At 41.0% G+C, this 20,000-nt stretch overlaps 1 protein-coding gene across 1 annotated transcript in view; it reads right to left on the reverse strand.

The window, feature by feature from the left end:
• Positions 1 to 20,000, reverse strand: part of LOC134188784 (liprin-alpha-1-like) — a 63,110-nt gene that overhangs the window by 8,983 nt on the left and 34,127 nt on the right. Inside the window, exons 14-17 of the mRNA XM_062656983.1 lie at positions 19,867 to 20,000; positions 11,131 to 11,437; positions 3,082 to 3,221; positions 1,115 to 1,260 (exon numbers count right to left, since the gene is read on the reverse strand). The exon at positions 19,867 to 20,000 is cut by the window's right edge and continues 81 nt beyond it. Of these exons, the coding sequence (XP_062512967.1) occupies positions 1,115 to 1,260; positions 3,082 to 3,221; positions 11,131 to 11,437; positions 19,867 to 20,000 (727 nt within the window). The remainder of the gene's footprint in view (positions 1 to 1,114; positions 1,261 to 3,081; positions 3,222 to 11,130; positions 11,438 to 19,866) is intronic.

Genomic DNA, 20,000 nt, shown 5'->3' on the forward strand with positions numbered 1-20,000 from the left:
GTAAGTACAGTTATCCTAACATCACAATCGTGTACACTACCAGTGTTACCTATTACTTCGACAGCTTCTAAACAACAGTGAGAACACATTCATATTCTGATAAGCAATGTCCTGCTTTAACAGACTTTCCTAAGCCACATTATATACAAGGCAAACTGTCTGTCCATCTGTCTGTCTGTCTGTCTGGCTGTCTGTCTGTCTGTCTGTCTGTCTGTCTATCTGTCTGTCTGTCTGTCAACGGTAGCATATTTCATAAATGAAGTTAGATACAATAGCAAGCAAAGGCTAAGTACAGTTCACATTGTCCAACTGCTAACAACACGCAAATTAAGTAAAGTAGATGTCCCTGGTCAACAAAAACTAGCTTATAAATCAGAGATGTTGCTTGGGAATGCCTGTACCAAGCTGAAAGTCTTTTGCAGGAACACCCTTGCATTGTTTTTCAGAAGCTGGATGGCCAATTTCTTTCTCCAGTAGTCTTTAAATTTTACCCTGTCCAGTTTTCCACATTCATCCCTGGCTCTCTTTGACAGTTGATCAAGGTAGGCTTCAGCCTGCTTTCCACATCGACCGAAGTGCTCCATAACCAATGGGACTACTTGAGCTGACATACTGTCTGTCTGTCTGTTTGTTTGTGTCTATCTGTCTGTCTGTGTCTATCTGTCTATCTGTCTGTCTGTCTGTATGCTTAGCCAGACCCATCTCCGCCACCCTGGGTCCGACCTCCACCAAAATTGGCTCGCACATGCCGAATCCATGCAGATCATCAGCGAGGCTGTTGTTGTCTTCCGGAGTTCTCTCGAGACAACACAATTTCTTGTCGATTGAATCCGCCTCCAGTCGCACACAAATTTTTCTGAAACGGTACACCAGATTTCTACCAAATCTAAACTGGCCTTTTCTGACTTATATGATATTTCAAGCTCTGTAGCACACTGCAAAAAACTCCTGTAAGATTTGAATCAAATTTCCTACATTATTTGATCCTGACTCTATGTTTCTCTTTATACCAAAATACAATCGTTAAAGTTCCATGCATCTGTTAAACCAAATTTAGCCAGTTTCCACAACGTGCCAACCACAGTGCATTGCTCGTGATCTATTAGCTACTAACCTTGCAAGTATGCCGGTCTCTCTTTCACAGGCTCTGTCTTCTTTCCTTGAATGATCTGCCTTAAACCTCTCAAACCTTTTGGTAATGATCGGCGTTTGGGCTGATTCCGTTCAAAATAATCAAAACTCTCATCTTCTTCGGGAGGACTAGAAACAGAATAGAAAGCACCCAATGTTAGCTATGCATCTATTGTTTCCACGGCATTCTCTCCTGTTCTCCTGTAAATGACTAGTTAAGTCCAAGCATTTTCTAAAACACCCAAGTCTATTGTTTAGCTTTTGATTTTACTAGATCAATTCAATATTTTCAGTTCAAAGATCATGCATACGTTGACGCTTTCCAGTCATCTGCATCATTAATGTCAATAAAATACACTTGCTATAGTCCACACTTATTCAGCTTATGCTGCTAAAGATCTCTAGCCATGCTCATGATGAAAAGAATGTTGAATTTGGCAACACTAAACTGCTCAAAACAAGCAAGACTTGACAATGCATTCAATTTGCTTTGTTTCAATCAGACTCTTCCAACTCTACCAAATTCCAAACGTGAAAGGTAGTGTGTCTAAATAATGCAGTGTTATTAAGTGGTAGTGTTCTAGGTCTTCACCACATCCAGGAATGCAAACAAGACGACAGTCCTAGTAACTTCAAAATGCACAGAACACATTACAAGAGCACTTAAAAAGACTTGTCTTTCCATATCACTACACTAGACAAACAAACAAACAAACAAACAACACTATATACTTACAAAGGTAACCCTTAAGCCAGTAGCTGCTCTGTCAGAATGGCAATAATAATACAAGACTCAAGCACCAACCTCTGTCAAACTACAAACGTAGTTCTGCCGTTTCCTATACAATAATGCTTCAGGTGGCAACACCAGCATTACCATGTAGAGAAGTTGATCATCTGTTCATTAAATAGAGACCAGTGCCAAATTAAGAAAACTACACTGTCACTCACAAAAATGAAGCTGTTATAGACCTACTTGACATGCCACTTAGTAATATAAAACACACCACTTTATGAAAGATTGCCTTTCAAAACCTGCAACAGCTTCTGCAATTCTTGCTAATATGACCAACACACATCTTAATATTGACTATTAGTTGTGCATTAATTGCACTTTGCCGTGCTACTTTCTACACATTGTGCACTCTGCTCACTAGTTAGCTTGTAGACTACAAAAGATAGGCTGCTACATGTATGTTCGATGCATTGTCCTAGCATAATAATATGAAAATCCAAAAACACAATCACTGCTACGCAACAATGCTGTGGTTTGTTAGAAACCAACTTTAGAAATAAGGCTGTCTAGAAACTAAAGCTGTTTTGTACCTGACAGATGCAAATGATAACACTGCAGAGAGTATTCATATCAAATTACCTAATGGTACTTTTACACTCTTGCAACATCTGATATTGGCTAAAATTAATTTTCTTTGCAATTTTCTGCACAGCAAGAGATTATGGCAGTGTACTATGTACAAGCCAGTGTACTACATACAGGCCAGTGTACCATACAGGCCAGTGTACTATACAGGCCAGTCAGTGTACTCTATACAGGCTCATGCACTACTTCTATGTATATCTGTTTTCATTGTGGCGTAGCATTACAAGCTACTGGTAAAAAACCTCTATTTTTGAGTAAATCAGCTTTACAATTTGCATTGCTTAATGGAGATTTAGAACACCCACTCGTTACATACAGATCATTGCCATACACCACCCCCCTGTGACACAGCATTACTGATAAATGAAAGACAGACAGACAAATGCCCAATGAATTTGTATTATCGCTGTTTGAGAAGCCAACTCTACACATTTATGGTAAACGGGATGGTCTAAACAAGGCAGGTACATACCCTGTGATAATGGTTCTCATAATATGATACTCACCTCATACAAGTGTTTATGAAGAGAATAAATGACCTACTAACACAATACAAACATGTGACTCACCTCATTGATGGCACTGAACGAGTCCTCATTACTGGTGGAAGATCAGAAACCTGATGTGATAATCTACTCCCATTTCTTGATGAATCAGAAAAACTCCTATTACCAGATGACAGCCTCTCATCTCCTAGAAGGTCTGAGTTCTACAGTAACACACAGCAACCAAAAGTTCTAAAGACATGTTGCAACTTCCATCATTAACACAACAACTAATTGTAGCAAAGTTTCTTCAAAAGTCTCAATCTCAATACAGACCTTAACTAAAACTTAACGAAATATCAAAATGCTTGATGTATTATAAACAAAACATAACTGCCCAATAAGCACCCCATAAAATCATTACATTACATTTGTGGTTATTGGAAATGTGAAAAACTAATCAATAATGACTACTCTGCTATTACATCAAAAACTATTCTAGTTGGTTACTGTTTAAAATGGTGTATGAAGGTAGAAGAGAGAGTAGGATGTAGTATATACATCCAGGAAATTGCGTAGTCTGAGTCCAGTCATTTGATCGGCATTTAGGACTAGCCAGTCATTCTTGAAATAGATCGCCTTGAGTAAACAGTAAGACCAGTTGAGCGCGCGCTAAGGACGCAGTTACTTGTGACATCTGGCGACAAAGATGGCGGCAGTATTCAGACAAATAGCAGAGTTCGACAAATCAAAGGAGAAATGGCCACTTTATGCAGAAAGGTTAGAACAATACTTCGCAGCGAATGGCGTGGACGATGCGGCTAGACGAAGAGCTATTCTATTAAGCGTGATTGGAGCTAGTACTTATCAAACTCTACGAAGTTTAGTGGCTCCGCTGAAGCCTAAAGAGAAGTCAGTCGACGAAATACTACAGACGTTGACAGAACATTTTGACCCGAAGCCATCAGTAATAGTACAACGATTTAGATTTAACAGTCGATCGCGTCAGGAAGGTGAGTCGGTCGCTAAATTCACGGCAGAACTGCAGCGACTCAGTGAACATTGCGAATTCAGGGCGGTGCTTAGTGATATGCTACGAGACAGACTAGTCGTAGGTATAATGAATGACCGTATACAGCAACGGCTGTTGGCAGAAAAAGAGGTGACATTCAAGAGGGCGTATGACATAGCGATTGCACACGAAACAGCTGAAAAAATACCACAGAGTTACAACAGAAGGAAGCAAGTAGTGCGCCTGGCAACCCAGAAGGAGAGTCCGTACACCAGTTACAGAAACAGCCTGTACACCAGTTACAGAGGCAACGAGTACCCAAAGCAGGTAACAGGCCGACTGACAAGATATCCGGGTATTGTTATTGCTGTGGGAAACAGGGACACAAACAGTTCGAGTGCTGGTTCAAGGATGTCAAATGTTTTGGTTGCGGCAAAATTGGGCATGCGAAGGTTGTTTGTCGCACAGTGAGAAAAATGGCTCAGAAAGGGGACAGTGGTAGAAATACATACAAAATCGGCTATGAGGAGGCGCAGTCAGATACAAATGAGAATGAGGAGGTTGAGTGGCTTAATGGCAATATTCACGCGTTGCACAAAGGAAAGGAGAAGCCTATGAAGACAACGTTGACTGTACAAGGACAGCCACTCGAGATGGAAATAGACACGAGAGCGAGTGTCAGTATTGTGAGCAAAACAACATGGAAGTCAGTCTGGAAGAAAGGTGAAGCACCATTGAAGGTTACAAAGAAGACACTGAAGACATATACTGGTGAGCCGGTACCTCTATGTGGAAAGTTGGAAGTCTGGGTAGACACTCCGGATGGACGCCGATTGTCTCTCCCAATTGTGGTAGTGGCAGGCTCTGGCCCGAGTTTATTGGGAAGAGACTGGATTCAACAAGTACAAATTGATTGGGGAAGAGTTCATCTTTTGGAGGCAAACCCTCACCAAGGAAAAGTGGAAGGGTTATTGTTATTACACAGTGAAGTGTTCAGTGATAGGCTAGACAGATTGCAAGGTGTAAAAGTGAAATTGCCAGCGACAGAAACAACAAGTCCCAAGTTTTACCGACCAAGACAAGTACCGTATGCTTTGAGAGAGAAGATAGAGGAAAAATTGTTCGATCTCACAAAAGCCGGAATTATTGAGCCAATTCACTATTCGAAGTGGGCGGCTCCCATAGTTCCAGTTTTGAAAAGCAATGGAAAGGTCAGAATCTGTGGAGACTATCAGTTGACAGTGAATCAAGTGTCGAAATGCGATACTTATCCCATTCCACGCATTGAAGACTTGTTTGCTCGAATATCAGGAGGACAGAAGTTTACAACTCTGGATCTGGATAGAGCCTATCAACAGCTTGTACTTGATGAGGAATCACGTAAGTATGTAGTCATCAATACCCACCAAGGATTATTTCAGTATAATAGACTACCGTTTGGTGTTTCATCTGCTCCCGGTATCTTTCAAAGGACGATGGAAACTCTGTTGCAAGCAATTCCAGGAGTAGTGGTCTACTTAGATGACATACCAATAACAGGAAGAAACGAACAAGAGCATTTGTCTAACTTAGATAAAGTATTGACAAAATTGGAAGAGGCTGGACTAAGGCTGAATAAAGACAAATGCCGGCTCATGCAAGCTGAAGTAGTGTATTTGGGACATGTCATTGACAGGACAGGTTTACATCCGGACAAGGAATGAATCCAGGCAATTACGGAAGCACCCAGACCACAAAACGTTACAGAATTGAAGCGTACCTAGGATTGCTATCTTATTATGGCAAATTCTTACAGAATTTATCAACAGTTCTAGCTCCATTACATAGATTGTTATGAAAAGCAGTAAAGTGGAACTGGTCATGTGAACAAGAACGAGCTTATCGCCAATCAAAACAACTGTTAGTGTCAGCCAAAGTGTTAGCACACTTCGATCCACAACAAGAGTCCGTCGTAACTTGTGATGCTTCGCCGTACGGATTAGGTGCTGTATTGGCTCAGAGAGGGAAGGACGGCAAAGAACACCCAGTAGCATTTGCATCGAGAACATTGACGAAAGCAGAGAGAAATTATGCACAGGTGGAAAGGTAACCATTGGCAGTAATTTTTGGTCTACAAAGGTTTCACCAATATCTATTTGGTAGACAGTTTGTGCTGGTGTCAGACCATAAACCACTGGTAGGATTGTTTGGGGAAAATACGCCTCTCCCGCCAATGGCATCAGCGAGAATTCATCAATGGGCCATGATCCTATCAGGTTACAGTTATAAGTTGCGATACAAACCAGGCCAAGACATCGGTAATGCAGATGCCTGCAGTCGATTACCCTTACAGCTACCGTCGACAACTGAGGAAGAACAACCAGAGACAATTCAATTTTTACAGCAACTGGAATCGTCACCTGTATTGGCAAGAGATGTTAGAAGATGGACAGAACAAGACCCTATACTGTCTAGGGTACAATATTATGTTCACCATGGTTGGCCTAATAAACCACTAATCGAAGTGTTAACTCCTTACTGGCAAAGAGCAAGTGAATTATCTATAGAAGAGGAATTCGTATTGGGTACAGGGTGATGGTACCACCACAAGGGCAACAACGAGTTTTGGAAGAGTTACATGCTGGTCATCCTGGTGTGGCGCGGATGAAAGGCTTATCCAGAACGATAGTCTGGTGGCCAGGACTGGATGGAGACATCGAACGCAAGATCCAAGGTTGTTCTAGTTGTCAACAAACAAGGAATGCACCACCAAAAGCTCCATTGCATCCCTGGTCTTGGCCTCATCAGCTGTGGATGAGGGTGCACGTGGACTACGCTGGACCCTTGCTAGGGAAAATGTTTCTTGTACTCATTAACGCACTCGAAGTGGATGGAAGTAGAACCTGTAGAATCAGCGACGACGAAAACTATGGTAGAAAAGTTAAAAAATTTTCTCAACTCATGGAATTCCTGAAAAACTGGTATCAAACAATGGATCAGTATTCACCAGTCAAGAGTTTACCGATTTTGTAAAATCAAATGGACTAGACCATATTAAAACAGCACCGTATCATCCGTCAAGTAATGGACTGGCGGAAAGAGCAGTACAGGTATTGAAGACAGGACTGTCCCTAGCAAAACAAGGAGCCTTGTCATATCGCTTGACACAAGTGTTGTTCAGCTACCAGATTACACCGCTTTCCACGACAGGAATATCACCTGCGGAATTATTAATGGATCGCAAATTACGGTCACGGTTACATTTGTTACACCCCAACTTGGAGCAAACAGTACACAAAAAGCAACGGCAACAGAAACAATTCTACAAGGGTAACCGGAATAGTATGATAGACCTTTACAACGGGGTGAGAGTCTACGTGCGCAATTACAACAGAGGTCATCCTTGAGTAGCTGGTGTGGTTCAGTCCAAAACAGGCCCCCTATCATACACTATCAAACTGGATGATGGGAGGGTAGTCAAACGACATTTAGATCAGATTCGGAAAACCTACTGGCGGAACCAATACATCCAAAGGATAAACCATGTTCAAGAGCAATGGTACCGGTATCGCCGGGAAGACTCGAAGAGTGGGTTGTTGCACCAGACTTACCAGAACAACAAGATGGAGTTGACAAACAAATGGAACAGGACGCAATGGTATCATCACCGGAGATCAGCACAGGACCAGAAAACTTAGAGACACACGTGGAACCAACGACAGCATCAAGGCTAGGTGCCAGCAAAGGAGTGACTCCAATCCGCCGTTCCAGCAGAAGGAGAAAGGCACCTGACAGACTGAATTTTTAGTAGATTAGACTATTGAGTTGTACGATATATCTCTTAATTGTTAATATCAATAAAAGGATGTAGTATATACATCCGGGAAATTGCGTTGTGTGAGTCGTCATTTGATCGGCATTTAGGACTAGCCAGTCATTCTTGAAATAGATCGCCTTGAGTAAACAGTACGACCAGTTGAGGGCGTGCTAAGGACGCAGTTACTTGTGACAAACTTAATTGCAGCTATGAATGGTCAAATAACACACTTGACATTAGCTGAATGGTCTTTGACTGAGCTCAAATCAACCTGACCCTTGCCCCTCAAATGAAGTACAATCAGTCAGAAAGCTGTTCCACTACTGTACTGCTTGCATAGGATAGCAATCATTTAATATAGATGCAGTTTGCACACATCACAAGCCTCAGAAGCCATCCATTCATTTCTCTTCTGTAGACTATCCAGCTCCGGCATCACTAATGTGCTTTACTTCCAAATCAGAAAGTCACAAGTATGGTATATATCCAGCTCACTATTCGATCCTGACACTTCTTTGCACATTAGTAACACTTACAACAGTACGTAACCCCATCACTTATAGTACGACACCATATTTCTCTCTACTTGTCTGCAAGTGACTATCCTGTGCACTCACAACAGAACAGATGTTGCCTGCAATACACAAGTTCCAAACATACAAAGGAAAATGTGCAACAGTTCCAAAAGAGACCAATACAGTCCCTTTGCCTTTGTGAACTTTGGCTCTTGTCAAGGTAAGAATTGAAGCTGTTTTACTCCCAAACTCTACTAAAGTCTACAATAATATGTACTGTAAATGTACAAAACCAGCATGAAGACACAGAAAGATGTAGCGATACTTATTACATGGTAACATGCCTTACAAAGTCTTACTGTTTCTATTAACTTCTACTTTTCCTACAGTCTTATTAATCTTGACAGCAGCATACCTTGGTTTCCAAATATATATCAGTAGCAACAGTACAGAAGTTATTCTTAAGTGACATGTTTAGCACTACTGCCTCCAGAAATTTCTCTTAACCCCACCAGACTGTTAACTTCCCCGGAACATACCCTACTGAAGGCTGTGCCATTACTAGACTATGCTTTGTTAGCTTTATTTATTGAAATCTTCCAATATATGTTTTGTACCACATGATGACATCAAGGTCAATGGTATCATATGTATGTATCTTACAATATATCATATACTCTGCTGCTACTTGCATATACTGTCTGAGAAGTGACAAAAATCTGTTAGACTAAGAGCACGTATAAGAATCTAACAAGGAGTATATATTATTATTGATAATATTGACACAAACATCAGTTTGTCATGCTGGTAGTCAAAACATTAAAATAATATTTTGTGAGTATAAGGATTTCATCATGGCTTCATCGTGCCTGGAGTTTTAGTAGAGAATGCCTGAGACACACATTTCTCGTAAACCAATTTTCATTTACCATAAATACCTCTCTCACCATGTTCCAAACTGTCCTGTAATGTCGCACATAATAGCCAAACTTATTTCTGTATAAGCCGAATTGGAATTCGGGCAAATATTTAATTAAGACAAGCTTATATTTAAGACAGGCTTATATGCCTTTGAACAGTTTAAGATGATGACTTGAAAAAGCAAGATTCGCTAAGATACCAGGTATATGCCGTACACATGACAATCATATACCATATGAAAAGCAAGACTCATAGCGCCATGACTACCATAAGATGCCAGTTTCAGAAGCATGTAGCAACAACAGCTTCTTCATCTTTATTGTCGGCGTCTTTGAATGCTACACGCACGCACCCACACGTGTGCATGTGCACTTGCATGTGCATGTACGAGTACTAAAAATCTTCAATAAAAGCTTGGCTTGTACTTGTAACCGGCTTGTAGGCAGCACAAGGTCTTCACTTTTGCAGCTTTATTCGAGATCAACATTTACACGTGACATTACAGTGTATATAATTATGACAATTCAGTTAGTAACAATTTCTAATTCTAGACAAGTGCAGGCCACATTGCATTACCAATCCCACTTGTGTTACTCTTCTTTGATCTTTTCATTCCACTGTCTCTTAAAACCAAGCACTGCCAAGCAGCTTCAAAGAAGCCAGATGCACCCTGTCATTGCTTTAGCCACTCAAGCTAGGTTTACAATATAATGCTGGCAACATTTGAGGACGCTAGCGACAACGCTCAGGCAGGCGTCATATTGTAAACACTCGCACGTCGCATCACGAGCATCGTCAGCGTCGTCAGCATCGCCGACACTAGAGTTGATTCAAGTTCAACTCTAGCGTCCAAACCGGAAGTGCTCTAGTGTCTACCGGAAGCACGTGCCTTTTGTCGACAAATCAGAGATCAAATCCAGGAGTGAAATAACCAGAAGTAAACTATGGAAGAGAAGCCTACCGAAATTGTATACGTGTAGGTACGGCTGCTTGCGGCAGATCAAGTTACGGTGGCTTAGAGATGAATGGCGCAAAAAAAACCTTGGAAAAACATATCGAAAATACCGAGCTCCCAGCAGCAGGCTGCCAAATAATGTGGAAGCGTCTCTGCGACAATTTGGTGAGGGAGAAACTCAGGAAATAAAAACCAAATCACAGACTTTTGTATACGATTATGATGAGCATGCGCGTAGTGGCTCGTCGCTGATGCTCATCAAATGATATTGTAAATGGTGCAGCGTCAGTGTCAGCATTTTGATACCTACTCGGCGTCTTCGTGCGAGAGTCCTCGCGAGCGTCGTGGGCGTCATCAGTGTCATATTGTAAACCTAGCTTCAGTTAAGACAGAATAATGCTCAACTTAATAAAAAAAACAGCAATTTTATGCTTCTTTCCTAATCGTTGTTCAAGTCTGGCCACTACCTCATTTACTGTAAAAGTAACCTAGATATTACTAAATTTCACACCTGTTCATCGTGAGCTGATGCTGTTGTTATACTCTGCCATGAGTACCAGGCTACTATACAAGACTAGACTTATGCCTAAGAGTAGTTAGGTCTACATCACAACAAAAACACGTGTGAATTCAACCACAACATTTCTCTTCCAACCAGCATGCTGGTACAGCTAATTCTGCAAGAACACTGACAGTCGAGTGTTGCTAAAAGTCTCTACCATTTAGCTACCTTAATTAATTAAGTAGTGTTTAGTTAGGCATCAATCCTGAACATGTAAAATATTAACAAAGTAAAGAAGAAGTGAAGTCATCAATAAAAATGTCATAACCATCAAAAAATATTCATGAAATCAGTGTATACAAAATCATGTGTATACAAAAATCCCTACTATACACCATTCTACATGCATTTATAACACTCTTGTTGTCTTACCTGTAATTCGTGGTAGCTGAAGTTAATGAGAAATGACGGTTCTTCGAGAATTAGAGGAGGACTCAGTTCTATGTTTCTGTCTCTACGAGCAACAAGTCTTGTTGGAGCTGAAACCTCCCCATCAATGTTCAGAGGTGCTGGTTGAACTGATAATCCACCTGGTGCTATGGCTGTCACAACTGAAGTTTCCTTCTTCTGAAATGAATCTTTAGGAGTAGAAGTTGCACTAGGTTTACTTGCATTTGATGAGTTGCCTATACTTTCTATAGCCCTGTCAGTATGTGATACTACCCGACTATCAAGAGATCTGTAAATATAATACAAACGTGATTACCAACTACATAACACTAAGTATATCACAATTATTTCTAACAACTATGACATTGCCAAACTTCCTTCTAAAGCTCTATAAAGATTAAACGTGAATACTAATTGTCAATAGCCTGACAACTTCAAAATTCCTCAAGTCATGACACTAGTGTCAATAACGTTTCCAGGGCATAATGTACTTTTTCTTCTTTGCATAGCAGTATTGCTACACAAATTGCAACTTGAGTAGCAGTAATGCAAAATTCTGTTCCAACCACATTTTTGCAAAACAAAGCATTTAATTAATTAATTAAATACCTAGACAGTTCATGCTTTTCTAGTCTACTGGCGGAAGTTCATGTGGAAAAGCTGTGCTCTTTGTGTTTACCTATACATTGAAGATCCCATGCAACTACACATTGCATGATTGTTAGTTTAGTTGGTGTTGACCTTCTACATTAGCTACTATAAGGAAAGTGCAAGTACACTGACTACACCGTTACTTACTTTTGTTCATTTTTTACCTTGTTAGGTAGTTACATTGGAAGTCTAAATAGCTGTGTTGTTCAAGTTTCTGTTTCTATTGTCATCCCTTCTAGATCTGCTAATGAGATGATAGTTTCAGCAGGTGTTCTGTTAGTGTGCTTTAGTTTCATGTAGTGCACAGCACGACCACGCAAGTACAGATGGTTCATAATCGAATAAAGATACAATAACATAACAATAGCCAATGCCTAGTATCCTCTCACCACTTTGCTATGCAAGGGTGCACCATTATGAGGTTTTTGCCTATTGTACTTGGATGTAAACATTCTGATTCTGCATCACAGTTATGGGACACGTACCTGACTTTCTTTCCCAACATACAAAAATTGACTCACACACTGAGATGCGATACCGGATAAATTATGCCCTGGTTTCCCTTACATTTCTTGTCAAGAGTTCAACATACGCCAATAAATATTAAGAAGTACACATTTCCAAATCTCATTGCCTATGCTCACTACCGTCACCAAGTGGTTCTATTGATAGCGTATATCTATAATGGCTGGCAGTGCCAAAACATAAGCTCGTTTACACCCCCTTTCTATCTTGGCTCAGAAGCAATAGTGCAAAAAACAAATAGCATTGCTGAAGTCTCCTACTTTTCTTCTCTGTGTGCTAAGCTAAACCCCTAAAACCGTTTGGTATATTTTTAAATGTACTTGTAATAAACTGCAATTTCGTTTGACTAACTTCTTCAGACGAGTTTTCTCATTGTGCACACTTTCTCCGATGGGACTGGTTATGTTTCTTTGCTGCAAACTATCCTGGGCAGAAAGTTTTCTTCGTTTTGCGATTGGTTCAAAAATATGGCTATCACAATTTTGTGTGAGCCACGCGGCGTGTCCCCAGCCATTTTGGTGGAAGCAGCACTGCGCGTGCTCTGGTATGTTGCACTTGTAGGCGCGTCTGCTGACACTTGCAGCCACTTATGCTGTTCTCAGTGATCCCCAAACATCTATGATGAGAGATGTGAGGAGTTGCCTACAGATGCTGCAACAAGACGTCTGCTGCTCGGTAGGTCTATCTAATAAAATGTGCTACAAATTGTCCACAACGCTAAACTTTATGGAGCAACGTCTACCACACTGGTTTCATCAGCCAATGATGAAAATGCCCATTCTTTGTAGTTATGGTTCATTCTGACTCTAAGACTGAGGCACCTCTTAGCTGTATGCACATAGTACAGTTCAAGTAAAAAGTGAGTGAACACGATACAAAAACGTTACAAATGTAGTAAGAATGGCTACACAAACAAGTAGAAAGCAAAGATTCATAAAACAAGTGTGGATGGTTCAATACTATAGCAAACTAACTCACCATTGCAGAAAATTGTAACAGTGTCAGTTAATCACTGCACTCTCAATTTGTTTGGTACAGTATTGAACCATCCACACTCGTTTCTTTGCATTTTGCTGGTTTGTGTAGCCATTCCAGGGCTCGATTTTACCGGAAGGGAGGGGGGTAAAGGACAAAACTGCATTCAACAGGGGAATTGATTTGCTTCCATTATTGCCTGAAAGACCCCATATATTGGGTGCAAAGCGTTGCCTCCGGAACAACTAACTCACATGTGTCAAATCAAATTTTCAGTGCTGTCTAGTCAGCGAAGTTCCCGGCAAGCTTGACCAACTAACTAGCTGTAAGTCAGACGTCAGGTAGTAACAAAGCGCTGAGTAATTGCATTTCTACGCTCGATATTCCAAAGACGTATGTGTTATAAGCACAGTCAGCTGTTAGTCATGCATTGTCCACATGTCCTTCGTGTGATAATGGCGCATCGTCAGCTCAACCTTTTGACTTGCTGGGGACCTAACATTGTTTTTTGAGACGACGCATGTAGGTCAGTCTCAAGGAATGGACTCTGCTGACAGTGCTACAACAGAAGAGCTGCCACCCAAACGTCAAGGAGCTGCTCCAGTACATTTAGTAAAGCACTGTCATTGGCTGGCAAACAACATCCTTTCTTGGATTGAATTGAAAGAGGAGGGTGACATGGTCGCAAAGGTTTTTTGCAAATCAGCCAAAAACCAGATCTCGTCTGTGCCACGTTGAAGGCAGTTGGTATTAATGACATTAAATAGTTTTGTTGTAGAAGCCTAATAGTCCGTGGGCCAGGTCTCAGGAGACGCTCAGAAATTGACTCCCAGTGTACCCACACTAAGACACGAGTTTCTCTACACCAAACTTTAGATGATTCCAAGTGAAACTATTTTCCACTTGTCTCCCACTTCAAAAGTTGTCCGATCGCTTGCAGTTACGTATTTTACTACTAACAGTGCCGAAATCATGGATTCCGAGGTCAGCTTCACCGTTGCTCTAATCAGTAGCACCTACACAATTGAAAATTCATTTTCTAACAACTAAAGCGTATTCCTAATGAAAACCGATCAACCATCTATCTCAAACTCTACTAGTTTGCTCTATCTTTTATTGTTTAACGCGTGCTAGTTACTTCACATGTTGCTCTTCTGTAGAAACCATCGCTTCTAGAGACCACAGAAACTTCTATAGACAATTGTTTCAAGTGTGATAAAAACTATTTATGCAGTTGGGGACTTTTCAGGACATTACGCAGATGGCAATAGTCAACCTCTGACCTACAATTATGTTTTTCAATAGTAACCTATAGCTAGTGGAAGTGCATTGGTACTGTAATGTCAGCTAAGGCGGCTGGTTTCTTTTAGAGCCTTATAACGTAAGAAACTGTAGTACAGAAACTATGATGTAATGGGAAAGTATACCACAAGTATACAAGTATACAAAGCTGAGCATCCTAGATCAGATGTGCAATTGCTAGCCTATCTGAGTGTCAAATCTTTTCATAGCTGTGTAATACTTATTTTAACCGCGTGCAGTACTGTGTACTCTACAATGTCTTCGACCGTTGAAGACACCAGCTGGTATCAGGACCTGTAGCGTTGATCCCACGAGGCATTGGAAGGTCTGCCAACAACAGTTCTTAAGTTGTATTTGCCATTGTACGAATAGTTGTGAAAACTTACGTCTTTGTCAGAAGTTAGTTAGAATACTGAGTCTCCTCAAAGAGTATCTAGAGCAGAGATGCGACCTTTGAAGCCTTGTTCGTGAACACTGGGAATCGGGACTGATAGGTTACTGCCATTAAGCATGATACAAAAAGTACACTCGACCTAGGACTAGCAAGCGACAGGCACTATTAGTAGTAAATAAGTACGCGTGTATCGCTGCATGTGAGTGTAACCGTGTGTGGATGTCAGAATGCCAGCAATTGCCAGTGTCTGCATGCAAAGCGATAGATTAGAAACGTATATATAGTGGTGTATCCAATCAGTATGCACAATATGGTACCACACATTCCTTCAGGTACTACTAACTAAATCTTCATTATTCAGACTGATTTTACTGACGAACCGGATAGACCTGATTCTGGATCACCTATGTCACCAAAGACCATAATAAATGAGAAAATCAGTCGACTGACTAGAGCAAGAAATCTGAAGACAAACTTTTCACTGTGCATCATCTGTCAGAGTGACAAAAAATGCCAGGCAATCGTCGAAAACTAGAGCCGCTTTCTAAATGCCAACAGCGAGATTAGACCAGAAGCACTCGTTAGAGCCATCACTTTGCGACAAGATAAACAGTTGCTGTATCTTTCTAGATGTCTTCGATGCAATTTCATCGGATGTGGGATATCATCCATTATTCTACAAGCAATTTACCAACCCAGCTATTATACGACACCTTGAAGACTCACTGAATCTATAACTAAATATTTGTGAAGTCTTCCAAAGCACTGTGTGATGATTTTTAAAACAAATTAAAATCAAAAATTAAAAACAAAAGCAAATTAACACTTTTCTCAGACAATCTCCTAAGCACAACGACAGACATTTACTCTCAATACAACTCTCTGCTAGACGAGATGATATATTGCTATATAGGGCTGACAACAGTACTGCAAAATTAAAGCGTTGTCTTCGCCAACATTTCGAAGGACAACTATATTTTTGCCAACCAGAGTTTTTGAAAACCGGGACTAGAAAGACATCCATGGGCCCAATATGCTCATTGCTGAAATTGTAAACTATTAGCAATGTTTGGACGACAACTCGACGTGACCTGACAGACAGTCAACACAGTTGACAAGCTTGTGTATCTGCTAACGAAGCTATAGATACATGCAAGACCTTCTACAAGACCTGTGCAAAGCTTCTGTGTGTGAAAAGTTGCCCTCAAGTACAGATGCCTTACCAACATATTAACTTTAATATGGGCTAACTACCAGGCATACATTTGCAAACACGCCCTGAAACCTAACCCAACAATCCCAGCCCTATGGACCATAGCTAGATTGTAACCATATTAGTCAAATGGACGAGGCCCCTGTAGCAATTTAACTGTCACTGCAAGAGTGGATTACCAGCTGCCGCTGCAGCTGCTTCAAAAATCAGGTATGTACATACTAGCTACTACACACAAATGTTTGCGGATGCGAAAACTGCGAAAACTGTGATCAATTAACCACGTATATTGACTGCGACCAGACTTGCCATTTCCGAGATGGCAGACAATGATGATGACTGTGCAAATCATACAGATACCGACTGACTCTGGGATGTAAACCTATTTCTTTGACTTGTTTAATTAACTAATTAATTAAGTAAAAATCTGCAGTGCTATAGCTAGATGAGTAGCATTAATATTTACATCTTTGCTGCAGTCAACTACCAAAATGTTGCAATTGACTTTGAGTCCTGGCTATAAACTCTAGGTCAGTTGCTTCCTTGAGTAGAGCTCTCTAGAGCTCTACACGCTTTATTACCGCGTAGCTACGATACAGACACGAGATTATCTACTTTCACTTATTTATAATAGCAAAAACAAGAGTTTTCATACTTTTGACTGTCTCTCAGCAACAACATATTTCTCCTTCGGCAATTGAAAGACAAGAAACCATCCAGCAAAGTACAGCAATGTCGCTTCTAGTGCACATCATGATCAACAGATATAGCCATATCTTTGCGTTTCCAATTAGACAGTTCTTCCGTTTGTCGTAGTTGTTAGATATTGCGTATTCAGTCGATGAAGTTCTACTGAATCCAAAAACAAAGCTATGACCTTGGGTTCTAGAGTGTTGGCGCTGTTAGTAATAAAATATGCAATTGTGAACGATCAGACCACTTTCAAAGTGGGGGACAAGTGGAATATAGTTGCATTTGGAACCATCTAACGTTCGGTATACACAAACTTGTGTCTTAGAGTGGGTACAATGCAACTTCACTTTCTGAGACCTGACCCAAGAACTATAAAGGCAGTGTTGCCACCGTATCAAAGGAAAAAACTGCACACGAAGGCGAAGACCCGTGTCCGCTTAGAGTTTTTCTAAATCAAGGCTTACAATCCTACTACAATACATTAATAACATATTGTATTTTGTATATTATTAATGAATATAGTATAGCCAGTTTTCTCCCCAGGCATCTCAAGACGTGGCGGCCCACCACATCTTGACTAAATTTTACAAGGACACACCCAATCCCGCCATCCCTCGGCTAACGCCCCCACGCCTTGACTTATGCCCGCCACTCCTTGACTTATGCCTGTCACGCCTTACTATCTATGTTCTAGGCAAGAAATAGGAGACCAGTAGTTCGGGTTCTCGTCTAGACGACTATAGAACACTTGTTGTTGTTGTTGTGGAAAGTCCAAAAGCAACGTCATAGAGACCGCTATGTCCAAAATATGCTTAAGACGTTGTTTGGAATTCGATCCAACATCATTTGGTGGCGTATTCGCCCACATTCCAATCCGTATGTGAGTCACGCCCTCGGCAGCCGTTTGTGCCGTGGAGTCATCATTGGTGCGTTGAGAGAATACAAGGTCGCACGAAAAAGTACATCAATGCGTCAAATTGTGTTGTTAAAGTGTTAGCTCAATTTCTCGTTCTTCCAGTAGCGTTTTAGGCACCTACGCAAGCCGATCTGGGAGGCGTTACCCTACACAGGATGTAAGACAATGCACTGATTACAGACGCCAAAACGCACTTGAATGTTATCAGCCCAAAGCCAAACTTAGCAAAAGCATTGCTCAGGTTAGTTTAGACACGTTCACAGTTTCGACTTGTAGATCTCGGCAAGCATGCCAATACACTGCGCACGTCTTTAGCGTCCATATCAGCATGAAAAATTGTCACCGACTGCTTAGTGAACTTGTCTACTAGTGCTATGTTACTAACAAGAGCTATTAAAATCGAATTTGTGATTTATATAGGCTTGGAATATATTGGGAGGCGCAGGTTTTCAACGCGCAGGTTTTTGACATTCAGATTAGAAAGTAGCCCGGACAAAAAGCGGGGCACTAGAGGGTTAATGATAGCTTGCTTGTGTTGTACTCTCTCCACGCATAGAATTGTTGCACAGCTAACATTTTAGACCAAACACAAGCACCCTATGTTGCTCACCGCAAAGCCGTGAACCCCACTCAGATGACCACGCCCATGTTTCAAAACAACCACGCCCATAAGCACGTTTTCATTTAGCCACGCCTACACCGCCACGCCTTTGAGATATTCTGGGGAGAACACTGATATACAGTGCATTAATATACAGTGTGACTGCTGTATCATGACCATGCATACACCCAATATTTCACAACAACCGCTCATTTAGTCATACCACAATTCTAAAACACGAAGAGCAATGTCATGTATCAGTGATAGTATGAACGCCATAAAAGCAAAAGCATAAGCTTTCCTTTTCCTCCCACACAACATGAATCTGCTAAAATTATTGTAAAGTTCCTTTACCCACTACAAGTTTCAAAATCTGGCCAGGTACATTGCCCAAAACTACTAACTTTAAAAACTTTAGGGATACCTGGACTGTAAACTTACTAAGTAGGGGACACCCACAACTCACTCCGTAGTTTATTAAGAAAAAATTGACTAAAAAATGTGAGCATGCAAAAAACATGATCCAAGACAGATAAGCATGGAATCAAAATAGCACATTTATTTAAGTGCCAACTATTTTAAGACACATAGCCAACATTAAGAAATAATTAAGCATGACCAAAACAATCTCGTTTGCTGCATATGGATAAAAGAAAATGGATAAGGAGCTGCCATTAGATGGCCACACACTCCAGCCAGATGGCTGGGTTCTTGTGCACAACACAGGAGCTAAGGAACAAGCCAATCTTCTGGAACCTGGCCAGGTACTCGCAGAAGCCCCAACTGCCATGCTAATTGTGGTGAGGGCATCCGAAGTCCCATCCGAAACCCAGTGGCTGATGGACTTTGTTGCAGTCGGGGGCCTTTGCCATCACAGTCAAAGACCAGGTACTCATTTATACTCCTGAGTCGAAAAAGGCAATTGTGTGTGAGTTTCTTGCCCAAGGAAATTATGCCATAGTTTGCCATTACTGTGAATTGAACTTGCAACCCTGTAGGGTCCCAGATGTACTCATTCCATAAGATGACTCTCTAACCATCTGAGCTATATATTGTTTTAAGTATTTGTGGAAAAAATGTCGGGAATATATAGAGTCCTGGGTTTGTGCTGGTAAATCCTTAATTAAAGGATCAGCCTTTACATTGACTATTGTACAACAACATCGTGCAACAATACTGTGCAACAGCATTGTCACAGTGCCACAAGCTTAAATACAAAAGCTAATTGTCCATCCACAACCATCCACAAACTCTTTTGCACTGTAAGAAGGCTTGGCTGGAGTGGTGTATGCACGCATGTAGACTGTATGCTTGGAATTTAAATTTCACTGTGCTGTACATAAAAGTAAGAACACTGCTTCCCATGTGTTTCACATGCAACAGTCACGATAGCACTTCAGTGCTGATGCTCATTGTCCATAAAACAGTAACAATAATATACTCCTAACCTGAGTTCTTCATCAAGCGTTGCAACTTGACTTTCCATTTCTGTTACAAATCGCAACACATCCTCAGGACTGCTCACTTCCCACTGCTTTTCTAATGCACTTATTTCAGGACTAGTACAACATCCAGTTTCTGC

The sequence above is a fragment of the Corticium candelabrum genome, chromosome 13 (assembly GCF_963422355.1).
Source record: "Corticium candelabrum chromosome 13, ooCorCand1.1, whole genome shotgun sequence".
Taxonomy (NCBI): Eukaryota; Metazoa; Porifera; class Homoscleromorpha; order Homosclerophorida; family Plakinidae; genus Corticium; species Corticium candelabrum.